The sequence below is a fragment of the Rhinoderma darwinii genome, chromosome 10, assembly GCF_050947455.1.
Source record: "Rhinoderma darwinii isolate aRhiDar2 chromosome 10, aRhiDar2.hap1, whole genome shotgun sequence".
Classification (NCBI taxonomy): domain Eukaryota; kingdom Metazoa; phylum Chordata; class Amphibia; order Anura; family Rhinodermatidae; genus Rhinoderma; species Rhinoderma darwinii.
The window spans coordinates 51,135,381-51,148,360 of NC_134696.1; the positions used below are offsets into that span (position 1 = coordinate 51,135,381).

At 47.7% G+C, this 12,980-nt stretch overlaps 1 protein-coding gene across 5 annotated transcripts in view; it reads right to left on the bottom strand.

The window, feature by feature from the left end:
- PPP1R12C (protein phosphatase 1 regulatory subunit 12C) overlaps nt 1–11,778 on the bottom strand; it is a 114,478-nt gene extending 102,700 nt beyond the window's left edge. For 2 of the 5 annotated variants that reach the window (XM_075839911.1, XM_075839913.1), the window contains exon 1: nt 11,192–11,776. In XM_075839911.1, coding sequence (XP_075696026.1) covers nt 11,192–11,524 — 333 coding nt within the window. In that variant the 5' untranslated portion in view covers nt 11,525–11,776. Of the gene's footprint in view, nt 1–11,191 lie in introns of all 5 variants that reach the window. The other 3 variants (XM_075839910.1, XM_075839914.1, XM_075839915.1) reach the window with 3 other exon arrangements.
- Nucleotides 11,779–12,980: the final 1,202 nt, after the last annotated feature.

Sequence of the window (12,980 nt, forward strand, 5' to 3'; positions counted from 1 at the left end):
AAATATCACATAGTAAAGTCCCCTAACGGGACAAAAAAAAAAAAAAGTAATGTGAAATAAAAATTACAGTAAAAAAAATAAAACCATTTTTTTCCCCATAAAAAGTGTTTTTATTTAGTAAAAGTGTAAAAAATAAATAAAAGTACACATATATGGTATCACCGCGACCATAATGCCTCAAACAATAAAGTTAAAATGTAAATTAGACCGCAAGGTGAACACTTAAAAAAATAAATAAATAAAAAAGGCGAAATTGCAATTTTTTTCCATTACCCTCCAAAAAAGTCATAATAAAAGTTAATCAATAAGTCCCATGTACCCAACAACAGTACAAATCAAAACTTAGTCTCGTCCCACAAAAAAATAAGCCCCAAAAAATCACTACAACAGAAAAAAAACCAAAAAAAAAACGACGGCTCTTGGAAAGCGACAATGCAGACAAATAGTTTTAGTTCAAAAGTGTTTTTACTGTGCAAAAGTCGTAAAACATAAAAATCCTCTACATATGTAGTATCGTCGTAATCGTACCGACCCATACAATAAAGGTCATGTGTTATTTACGCCGCACAGTGAACAGCGTCAATACACCTAGAACCATGGTTTTTTTCTACTCCCCCCTCAAAAAAGGTTAATAAAAGTTAGTCAAAAAATTATATGCACACCAAAACGATGCCATTAAAAAGTACAACTAATCCCGCAAAAAACAAGCCCTCATACAGCTATGTCACCGAAAAAATAAGAAACATATAGCTCTTTGAATGCGACTACAGAACAACTGGAAAAATAGCTTGGTCATTAGGGCCTAAAATAGGCTGGTCACTAAGGGGTTAAACAATAGTAATTTTCTGATAATTCATTCCCTTTAAAGCGAAGGTGTCATGTATTTTTTTTTTTTATCTAATTGCTTTTAGTATGATATTAAAATAAATTTTATTTAGTTGTGTTCTACTTTTTTCTTACTTTTACGTCTCTATGGGGGCTGCCATTTTTTTTTCATCTCTGTATGTGTCGGTTAATGACACATACAGACATGGAATACGGCACATACAACCCCATAGAGAATGCGAACGGGAGCCGTTCCATTCACTATAGTGTACGCCGTCTGTGTGGGAACGGCGCATGCGCCGCTCGCACACAGTCCAAAAGGAAGGTCTTTAGCAGAGCGAAATCCAGCGCCATTTTCATGTGGACCGGAAGCCGCGGCCGGACAGTAAGATGACGACTTCCGGCTGCGGCTTCCGGCCATATGTTCAAGGAAGCGAAGGCGCAAGAAATAGGAGCGGAGGTGGCAGGAGCAGGTAATTTATGTTTGTGTATGTGATGTGTGTATTATGTTCGTGTTATACTGTCTGATTACCACTGTATCTAATCCTCCTACACTATGCAGTCGCTCAGAAAATGACGGCACAGTGTAGGAGGTTTGAACATTCAACCCCCTCCTTCTCCTGGCACTAGCCAGAATAAGAGGGGGGATTATGTGAGGACACTAGAGGAGAGTGTGTCTACCCCAAATTTGCAGCATAAAACAATGAGGTTGCTTTACTACATTGACCAATGCTGCAATTTTGGGAACTGCTCCCTCTAGTGGCCAGCACATGGAAATGTTATAAATTAGAATCTAATTTATAATATTTTCTGACTTGTGAAAAAAATAAAACAATGTGTAATCACTTCAATAATAATTGCTTAACTAAAAAAAATAATAATAATTCTAGCGACAAATTCCCTTTAAGGCCTCATGCACAAAACCGTTTATGTTTCAGTCTGCACTGTATTGGGAGAATAGTGCATCTGATGGATGCTGAAATGGAAACAAAATCTGTCTGATTTTCAAATGCAGCCCAAAAGGGGAGATCCGCTGCAAAATCCACATGTAGCTCAAATATATGATGAAATGCTTTCATCCAATTTTCTATTTTCATTGTCTTCAACACAAAAGGTTTAGTTCATACTGAGTTTTTTGCAGGCATAAAAAAAAATCTGCCTCTGAATTCATTCAGGAATTTTGAGGCAGATTTTTTATTTTTTTTTGCAGCGTTTTTTGCAGCATTTTTCGCCTGTGGCCATTGAAGCTAATGCAAGGACCACGAGCAAAAAACGCTTGTAAATGAGCGCCGTGGGTTTTTATACCTCTAATTGATTCAAGGGGTGGTCAAAGGCGGGAATTGCGGCTAAAAAGCTGCCCAGGAAAAAAATAAAAAACGCTTCTGCCTCGCATTGAAATCAATGCGACTACAGAAGTTTTTTTTTGCCGATTCCGACGTGGTTTCCGCGTCAAAATCAACAACAAAAGACGGTGTATGAACAGGGCATAAGGCCCAGTTCATAATAAGTTTTTGGGCGCTGATTTGGATGCGGAAAAGCGTCTGAAACCACCTCCCATTTCAATGGGAGGTGGAGGTGTTTTTTTTCCCAAAGCAGCCTTTATCCGCTTGCAGTAAAAAAAAAGCGGCATGTCCTCTCTGGCCACGGTTCCGCCTCTGGCCTCCCATTGAAATCAGAGACAGTGTTTTCTGCCCATGGCGCTCAATCCTCCCAAAACCGTGGCAAGATATCTTTGATCTTAGATTTTTTGTGCCTGCAAAATACTTTGTTAGAACAGGGTCTAAAGGGTTTTTGAGGCAGATTTTATTTTGTCTCGAGTGGTCAAAAGCCACCCCGTTGAAATGAATGGAGTGCGATTTTGTTAAAGAGGCTCTGTCACCAGATTTTGCAACCCCTATCTCCTATTGCAGCAGATCGGCGCTGCAATGTAGATTACAGTAACGTTTTTAGTTATGACCATTTTTGTATTTATGCAAATGAGGCTTGCAAAAGTCCAAGTGGGCGTGTTTACAGTAAAAGTCCAAGTGGGCGTGTATTATGTGCGTACATCGGGGCATTTTTACTACTTTTACTAGCTGGGCGTTCTGACGAATCAGCATCATCCACTTCTCTTCAGAACGCCCAGCTTCTGGCAGTGCAGACACAGCGTGTTCTCGAGAGATCACGCTGTGACGTCACTCACTTCCTGCCCCAGGTCCTGCATCGTGTCGGCCACATCGGCTACAGTTGATTCTGCAGCAGCATCAGCGTTTGCAGGTAAGTAGCTACATCGACTTACCTGCAAACGCTGATGCTGCTGCAGAATCAACTGTAGCCTCTGGTGCCGATGTGTCCTCGCTCGTCCGACACGATGCAGGACCTGGGGTAGGAAGTGAGTGACGACACAGCGTGATCTCTCGAGAACACGCTGTGTCTGCACTGCCAGAAGCTGGGCGTTCTGAAGAGAAGTGGATGATACTTCTCTTCTCAACGCCCAGCTAGTAAAAGAAGTAAAAAAACCCCGATGTACGCACATAAAACACGCCCACTTGGACTTTTGCAAGCCTCATTTGCATAAATATAAAAATGGTCATAACTTGGCCAAAAATGCTCGTTTTTTAAAAATAAAACCGTTACTGTAATCTACATTGCAGCGCCGATCTGCTGCAACAGCAGATAGGGGTTGCAAAATCTGGTGACAGAGCCTCTTTAAACCCCATTCACATGTATAGTACTGTAAAAAAAAAACTGCTCCAAAACTTTGTGACAAAAGCACCATGTGTGAATAAGGCATGATAATCAGCAAATCCTTGTCTTATATAAAAGATGTCAAATCCCCAAATATGTGTTGTAGTTAAAGAACGCTCAACTGCGCAATTCAGAAGCAGGTCACATAAAAGTGTAATTGGCTTCAGATTATAATCAATGATCATTGTTTATAGCTGAATCACAGACAAATTCGACGTCCTGGTGCTATACAGCGTTCTGCCTATAGCACAGTTGGCAGGGTCATACAGCCACAGCGGCGCAACTTCATCCAGTCATTGTACACGTTAGGCATCGTTTACACTGGTGCCACAGCTTCCATTTTTATAGGATCCACGATGAACATCATGATCCATTACAATACATTTCTTTACCCCATTAATTTATAACAGGTGCACAAGATTTCAACACATTGAATGGGGTTTTCCCATCATAGCAAGTAATGGTATATTTCCAAAATAGGCCGTCACTTCCTGATCGGTGGGGGTCTGACTGCTGATCCTCAATATAAAAAGGAGCTAGTTAAATGCTTCTGGTCCTTCACAGGTTTTTCTTGCAAACCGACGCTCCCATCAATCCAATCAAATGGAGTGGTGTTGCAGATCCTTGCACAGCAGGTGGATGGGAGCGCTGCTGTGTAAGGAAAAAGCAAAAGGTCCCTTCGTTCTTGGGAATGGCCAGGGTCCCAGACGCCCACTGATCATAAAGTTATGCAATATCCTACTAATATACTATATTATATGATGGGAATACCCCTTTAAATACAATCATTTTGATATAATAGAGGAACACTACATCTATGGTCATCTTCCCAGTGTCAGGGCAGTACAGTGTGACCCAGAGGTTATCTGCACATTAATCCAACCAAAGTCTTAAAGCGGCTCTGTCACCACATTATAAGTGCCCCATCGCCTACATAAGGAGACCGGCGCTGTAATATAGGTGACAGTAATGCTTTTTATTTAGAAAAACGATCTATTTGAAAACACTTTATTAGAGATTTTTAGTTTATGCTAATGAGTTTCTTAATGTCCAAGTGGGCGTGTTTTACTTTAGACCAAGTGGGCGTTGTACAGAGGAGTGTATGACGCTGACCAATCAGAGACCAATCAGCGTCATGCACTCCTCTCCATTCATTTACACTGCACTAGCGATATAGCTATATCGTTATGTGCAGCCACATACACACACTATAATAGGGATGCACGGTGCATCGAAACTTCGATACTGTTTCGATACTTTGCATCCCTAAACGGTTCGATACCGCTATTTCCTGTATTTCGATACTTCGCTGCGCAGCCGCACAGCTCAGTATAGTAATACATGAATGTATGGGAGCGCGGCTGCGGCTGTGTAATTCAGCCACAGCCCCGCTCCTGAGTCCTGATAACATGTGCGCACGGTCAGGATGATGCGATGTGGCCAGCGCTGTACTTATGAGCGGCGGCACTGGAGACAGAACATGGCGGGCGCGCTGCAAAACACCCCCATGTTCTGTCCTCCGTGCCTGAACCGCCGCGCATTAGTGCAGCGCCGGCCGCTTCTCCTCATGCTGACCGCGCGCGCACTTCCTGTCAGGAGCGGGGCAATGGCTGTATTACACAGCCCCGCTCTATAACGGCGGAGATCAGAGAAACCGCTCATCTCCGCCGTTATTCCCCTGAATGCTGCGATCACAGCTGACTGCAGCATTCAGGAGAAAATGAGAAGGGGGGATGCCCCTGGATCGCGTCACAGGGAATTCCTGTGACGCGATCGAGGGCCATACCATATATGGGCAGACAGCCCAGGGTCTATTGACGGACACCAGGGCTGTCTTACCATATTTCAGGTTGTTAGGACATACCCAAGTATGTCCTAACAACTGCCTGTGTGCTCTCTGTCTACAGGCTAATGTACTGGGATATATCTGATATATGTCAGTACATTAAAGTTTAAAAATAAAGTAAAAACAAAGTATTGTTAAATGTAAAAAAAAGACATTCACCTTTTTTACAATAAACATTAAAATAAGTCTCAATACATAAAATATTCACACATTCAGTAATGGCGCGCACAACAATTTTTTTGCATCCTTTATGATGTGTACGCTGTAAAAAAATGAAATAAACACGGCTTTCTATCACTTATTAATGTGAGGCGCGAGGTGCGATGAATTTACCCTCCATGTTCCTCACATTAATAGTAATTAACCCCATCATGTACCTCGCACATTAACCCATTTGACTGAGAAACATGATGGGATTAATTACTATTAATGTGAGGCGCGTTCAAAATTCATCATCACACCTCGCGCCTCACATCAGAAAACGGAAGAATTTTTTTTTTTTTATTACTGTTGGCAAAAGTATCGAAATTGGTATCGAAATCGCAATACTAAACGAAGTATCGGTATCGAAGTCCAAATTCTGGTATCGTGACATCCCTACACTATAACGTTACTGAAGTGTCCTGATAATGAACATACATCACTACGAGCCTTGACGTCATGTCTATTCAGAATCCTGACCACTTCTGAATCTTTTTTGTGAGATTCCAGCAAGGCAAGCGTAATCTCGTTTGAAATGACAGGTTACATCATAATCTCGCGAGATTACGCTTGCCATGCTGGAATCTCACAGAAAAGTTTCAGAAGTGTCAGGATTCTGAATAAACATCCAGGCTGGTCGTGATGTATGTTCATTATCAGGACACTGCAGTAATGTTATAGTGTGTGTATGTGGCTGCACATAGCGATATAGCTATATCGCTAGTGCAGTGTAAATGAATGGAGAGAAGTGTAGGACACTGATTGGTCAACGTCATACACTCCTCTGTACAACGCCCACTTGGTCTAAAGTAAAAACACGCCCACTTGGGCATTAAGAAACTCATTAGCATAAAGCTAAAAATCGCTCATAAAGTGGTAAAAATAGATCGTTTTTCGAAATAAAAAGCACTGCTGTCACCTACATTATAGCGCCCATCTCCTTATGTAGGAGATAGGGCACTTATAATGTGGTGACAGAGCCTCTTTAAGAAACAGGGATGTCTGGACGAGTCGACCAGACAGCGACATCCACAACAAGGCAGCTACTGATGACAACGCATTTTTTCTTGCAAGGTATCATAATAGTTATTATATAACTGCAATGTAGATAAATATTGAACCATAAGATGAGGGTAAAGGGATGAATAATTGACCTGGGACAGAGCTCCTCACATAGTTCTCATTGACATCACCTTAAATAAACATTGTGGAGAAAATAAACAAATATTTATAACAAACAAAAAACAGGAAAATAAAAATCAAAGAAAATAAAAAAAAGAAACAATTGACACTTTCTATAGTACAAGCAGAGCTGCCATTACGCTGCCTGCATATAACTAGGCTTCCGTATTAGTTGTCATCCAGTAATAGCACTATCGAGATATAACTGGGCGGCTGGATATCTTAACTGACAGCTCCTTCCTGGTGTCATTGGGAACTTGCCAACCAACTGCAGAGATAAGACAATGAGTGACCTCCCTGGATCTGTGACATCTGTGCTGTAATAGAGGCACAGAGATGCAGTCCTCTACCGGGACTAGAACAGCAAGAGCCCTCGTATCCCAGACCTGTCTATCTACTCCACAGTTCACTCATCATGACTGTAGATAATGTCAGAAAAGCATTGGACACAGGTTAAAGTCAACCACATACATTACAAAAACAATCTGGACAATTTTGGGGACCACCAGCAATGGCTAGGATGAAAACACCCCAGACCTCAAACTGGGTATCCCAAGTCGACAGTTCCACTTGACTTTGACCCCAAGAAACAATCTCCTGAAATGTCTGATGTTTGTTGTAACCAAAAAATTATTGAAGCGTAGCTCCACTTAGAAAGAATGCCGGGTCTCCAGACCAAAATGTAACACTGACGGCGGGAGATGATGCAGGGGTGGCCGGTTGGCAATGTCAAAGCTTGATCTGCATAGGAGCTTTAAACCTGTCACCAGACTGAAGTCATCAGTGGAGGTGTCTGCTACAGGACCACTCACTCTGGAGGTCGACCATGCAAAAATTATCTAAATCTTACTGTCGGTTACCAATAAACAATCCTGCAGATGAGAGGGGCCCACGTGTAATGTAAACACTTTCCCGGATTATGGCCATTCCACTATATTGTACATCGCTAAGAGGATGCCAATATTGACCATATAGAGCCGCTGTGGGTGAAGCCAAAATAGCACTTCTGTGCCACGGTGCAGCCATCAGAAGATTCAGCTGTCCATGATTCAGTGTCACTACTGTTCATACTTGTGATCAGTGACTGACAGAGACAACATCAGTGACTACTAGACTGAGGGGATAGAAGTGTAATATGAAATCAATTACCTGTTACCTTAGTGACGGAGAATTATATACAAATCATCAACCTGCCTGACCAGAAACATTCAATGCCCCAGTACACTGTCAGATGCGCACTCTGATCACCAGTGGGCACACAGCCCCTCTCTCTGATCACCAGTGAGCGCACAGCCCCTCTCTCTGATCACCAGTGGGCACACAGCCCCTCTCTCTCTCTGATCACCAGTGAGCGCACAGCCCCTCTCTCTCTCTGATCACCAGTGGGCACACAGCCCCTCTCTCGCTCTCTCTGATCACCAGTGGGCACACAGCTCCTCTCTCGCTCTCTCTGATCACCAGTGGGCACACAGCCCCTCTCTCTCTCTGATCACCAGTGGGCACACAGCCCCTCTCTCTCTCTCTGATCACCAGTGGGCACACAGCCCCTCTCTCTCTCTCTCTCTCTCTCTGATCACCAGTGGGCACACAGCCCCTCTCTCTCTCTCTGATCACCAGTGGGCACACAGCCCCTCTCTCTCTCTGATCACCAGTGGGCACACAGCCCCTCTCTCTCTCTCTGATCACCAGTGGGCGCACAGCCCCTCTCTCTCTCTGATCACCAGTGGGCGCACAGCCCCTCTCTCTCTCTGATCACCAGTGGGCACACAGCCCCTCTCTCGCTCTCTCTGATCACCAGTGGGCACACAGCTCCTCTCTCGCTCTCTCTGATCACCAGTGGGCACACAGCCCCTCTCTCTCTCTGATCACCAGTGGGCACACAGCCCCTCTCTCTCTCTGATCACCAGTGGGCACACAGCCCCTCTCTCTCTCTCTCTCTCTGACCACCAGTGGGCACACAGCCCCTCTCTCTCTCTCTCTCTCTGACCACCAGTGGGCACACAGCCCCTCTCTCTCTCTCTGATCACCAGTGGGCACACAGCCCCTCTCTCTCTCTCTCTCTGATCACCAGTGGGCGCACAGCCCCTCTCTCTCTCTCTCTCTGATCACCAGTGGGCGCACAGCCCCTCTCTCTCTCTCTGATCACCAGTGGGCGCACAGCCCCTCTCTCTCTCTGATCACCAGTGGGCGCACAGCCCCTCTCTCTCTGATCACCAGTGGGCGCACAGCCCCTCTCTCTCTCTCTCTGATCACCAGTGGGCGCACAGCCCCCCTCTCTCTCTCTCTGATCACCAGTGGGCGCACAGCCCCTCTCTCTCTGATCGCCAGTGGGCGCACAGCCCCTCTCTCCCTCTGATCGCCAGTGGGCGCACAGCACCTCTCTCTGATCGCCAGTGGGCGCACAGCCCCTCTCTCTCTCTCTGATCGCCAGTGGGCGCACAGCCCCCTCTCTCTCTCTCTCTCTGATCGCCAGTGGGCGCACAGCCCCCTCTCTCTCTCTGATCGCCAGTGGGCGCACAGCCCCCTCTCTCTCTCTGATCGCCAGTGGGCGCACAGCCCCTCTCTCTCTCTCTGATCGCCAGTGGGCGCACAGCCCCTCTCTCTCTCTCTGATCGCCAGTGGGCGCACAGCCCCTCTCTCTCTCTCTCTGATCGCCAGTGGGCGCACAGCCCCTCTCTCTCTCTCTCTGATCGCCAGTGGGCGCACAGCCCCTCTCTCTCTCGCTCTGATCGCCAGTGGGCGCACAGCCCCTCTCTCGCTCTGATCGCCAGTGGGCGCACAGCCCCTCTCTCGCTCTGATCGCCAGTGGGCGCACAGCCCCTCTCTCGCTCTGATCGCCAGTGGGCGCACAGCCCCTCTCTCGCTCTGATCGCCAGTGGGCGCACAGCCCCTCTCTCGCTCTGATCGCCAGTGGGCGCACAGCCCCTCTCTCGCTCTGATCGCCAGTGGGCGCACAGCCCCTCTCTCGCTCTGATCGCCAGTGGGCGCACAGCCCCTCTCTCGCTCTGATCGCCAGTGGGCGCACAGCCCCTCTCTCGCTCTGATCGCCAGTGGGCGCACAGCCCCTCTCTCGCTCTGATCGCCAGTGGGCGCACAGCCCCTCTCTCGCTCTGATCGCCAGTGGGCGCACAGCCCCTCTCTCGCTCTGATCGCCAGTGGGCGCACAGCCCCTCTCTCGCTCTGATCGCCAGTGGGCGCACAGCCCCTCTCTCGCTCTGATCGCCAGTGGGCGCACAGCCCCTCTCTCGCTCTGATCGCCAGTGGGCGCACAGCCCCTCTCTCGCTCTGATCGCCAGTGGGCGCACAGCCCCTCTCTCGCTCTGATCGCCAGTGGGCGCACAGCCCCTCTCTCGCTCTGATCGCCAGTGGGCGCACAGCCCCTCTCTCGCTCTGATCGCCAGTGGGCGCACAGCCCCTCTCTCGCTCTGATCGCCAGTGGGCGCACAGCCCCTCTCTCGCTCTGATCGCCAGTGGGCGCACAGCCCCTCTCTCGCTCTGATCGCCAGTGGGCGCACAGCCCCTCTCTCGCTCTGATCGCCAGTGGGCGCACAGCCCCTCTCTCTCTGATCACCAGTGGGCACACAGCCCCTCTCTCTCTGATCACCAGTGGGCACACAGCCCCTCTCTCTCTGATCACCAGTGGGCACACAGCCTCTCTCTCTCTCTGATCACCAGTGGGCACACAGCCCCTCTCTCTCTCTCTGATCACCAGTGGGCACACAGCCCCTCTCTCTCTCTCTCTGATCACCAGTGGGCACACAGCCCCTCTCTCTCTCTCTGATCACCAGTGGGCACACAGCCCCTCTCTCTCTCTGATCACCAGTGGGCACACAGCCCCTCTCTCTCTCTGATCACCAGTGGGCACACAGCCCCTCTCTCTCTCTGATCACCAGTGGGCACACAGCCCCTCTCTCTCTCTGATCACCAGTGGGCACACAGCCCCTCTCTCTCTCTGATCACCAGTGGGCACACAGCCCCTCTCTCTCTCTGATCACCAGTGGGCACACAGCCCCTCTCTCTCTCTGATCACCAGTGGGCACACAGCCCCTCTCTCTCTCTCTGATCACCAGTGGGCACACAGCCCCTCTCTCTCTCTCTGATCACCAGTGGGCACACAGCCCCTCTCTCTCTCTGATCACCAGTGGGCACACAGCCCCTCTCTCTCTCTCTGATCACCAGTGGGCACACAGCCCCTCTCTCTCTCTCTGATCACCAGTGGGCACACAGCCCCTCTCTCTCTGATCACCAGTGGGCACACAGCCCCTCTCTCTCTCTGATCACCAGTGGGCACACAGCCCCTCTCTCTCTCTCTGATCACCAGTGGGCACACAGCCCCTCTCTCTCTGATCACCAGTGGGCACACAGCTCCTCTCTCTCTGATCACCAGTGGGCACACAGCTCCTCGCTCACCTGATGCAGGGCGCTGATGCCGTCGGTGTTGGTGCTGTCAATGATCTCCTTCCCGGCCTCCCCCCTCAGCATCTCCTCCGCCTCCAGCAAGTCTCCTCCGGCACAGGCTGCCAGGAATTCCGCTGCCCGCTCGAACCGGACAGTGCGGCCATCCCCTTCTCCCCGGGATCCAGACTCCCCTTCATCTTCTTCTTTCCCGTCCCCAGTCCTCCTCCTGCGCCGCTGCCACCGGGGCTCGGCCGCCTCCTGGTTCGTGCAGGACCGGGCCCACTGCCGGAGCTGCTCCCTCCGCCTCTCTTTAGCCTGCGCAGCGGCGGCAGCTCCTTCCGCCATGTTTTGTTTATGTCTCTCCCCGATGCCGCCGCCTGAACCCCCCTTCTTCTCCTCCGCCCTTAACGCCTCAGATTCCTGCCGCCAGACTGCTGCTCTGCGCGATGACGTCACCAGGCTGCGCCCGCACGGCGCGTTGGGAGATGTAGTTCCACCGTTAAAAACGCTTGTAGTAGTGTCCAACTTGTTTGTAGTTTACAATTTTTATAAAAAACGCAGAAATATCTTTCTATCATCAGGGTAATAGGCAAACCGTATCATTGCAGCCTCATATAATACGATCGCACTAGTGTTCAATATATGGCAAGAGCACAGCGACACCTGCAGGAAGCGACTGGGTACTACATTCCATAAAACAGACCGTCCAACTTTCCTGTTATCACTTAGTCTGGATCGGCACATTTAAAAAAAATTAAAAATAAAAATTAGGATTAATACAATAATAATCATGAAAAAAAATTGTGCACCTTTTGTCATAGAGAATTTAAAGAGTCGGCTCTCAAATTTTAGCCACATTTCCATAATGACAGCCAGAGAGCTCTAATATACAGTACCAGAGTGTTCCCTTAAATTTTCCTGCCCGGTTTCCTATGTTCAGTGAGGGCTGGAAACTGGAATCCAATAGACAAGATGATCAGAAACCTCAGGACACAGATACAGTTGTACCCATTTCTGAAGCAGGGAACCATCAGCTCCCTGCTTTAGAATTAGTTCAGAGCGGAGGAGTAGAGGGAGCTCCTCCGCTCACCGAGGACTCCCCAGGCACAGTGCTACTTTAACCGGTTCAGGACTAGGCTGTTTTACAGCTAAATGACCAGAACAAATTTCACAATTTTGCTATGCACTTCTTTAGATGACTATAACTCAGCAGGTGAATAAAGTTCATGTTTGAATTTTACATTCTTTTTAAAGTACAGATAGAGCTTTATTTTAATGGCATTTGTCAGTATACATCATTTTTATTTTTTTTCTCTAAAGTGGGCAAAATTGGAAAAAAATGCAAGAATTTAGCAATTCCGTCAGTTTATGCCAGCATTTTTGCACGCACAGTATAGACCACGGACAAAATTCATCTCCTTTCACATTCTTCCATTTCCCCCGTGCACGGGGATACCAAATATGTGTGCCTTATTCACTGTGTGGGCATGTGCCAGGGCTTGGCATAAAAGGAGGCTTTTCGGTCCAGGAATTCTGCACTTGATTTTATAGCCTCATACTGTATTCTGGGGGGCTAATGCTGCTGAAACATTAGAAACACCCCATAAATTACTTAATTCACGCAAGTAGACCCCACAAGGTTTCCTTCAAGGGGTTTATCATATTTTTAGACAGTCCAGTTTTCTTATGAAAGTTTCTTGAATAAGATGGAAGAAAATAAAATGAGCAATTTTTTAGCAAGTGCGTCAGTTTATACCAGCATTTTTCACACATAGAATGGACCACAGACAAAATTCATCTC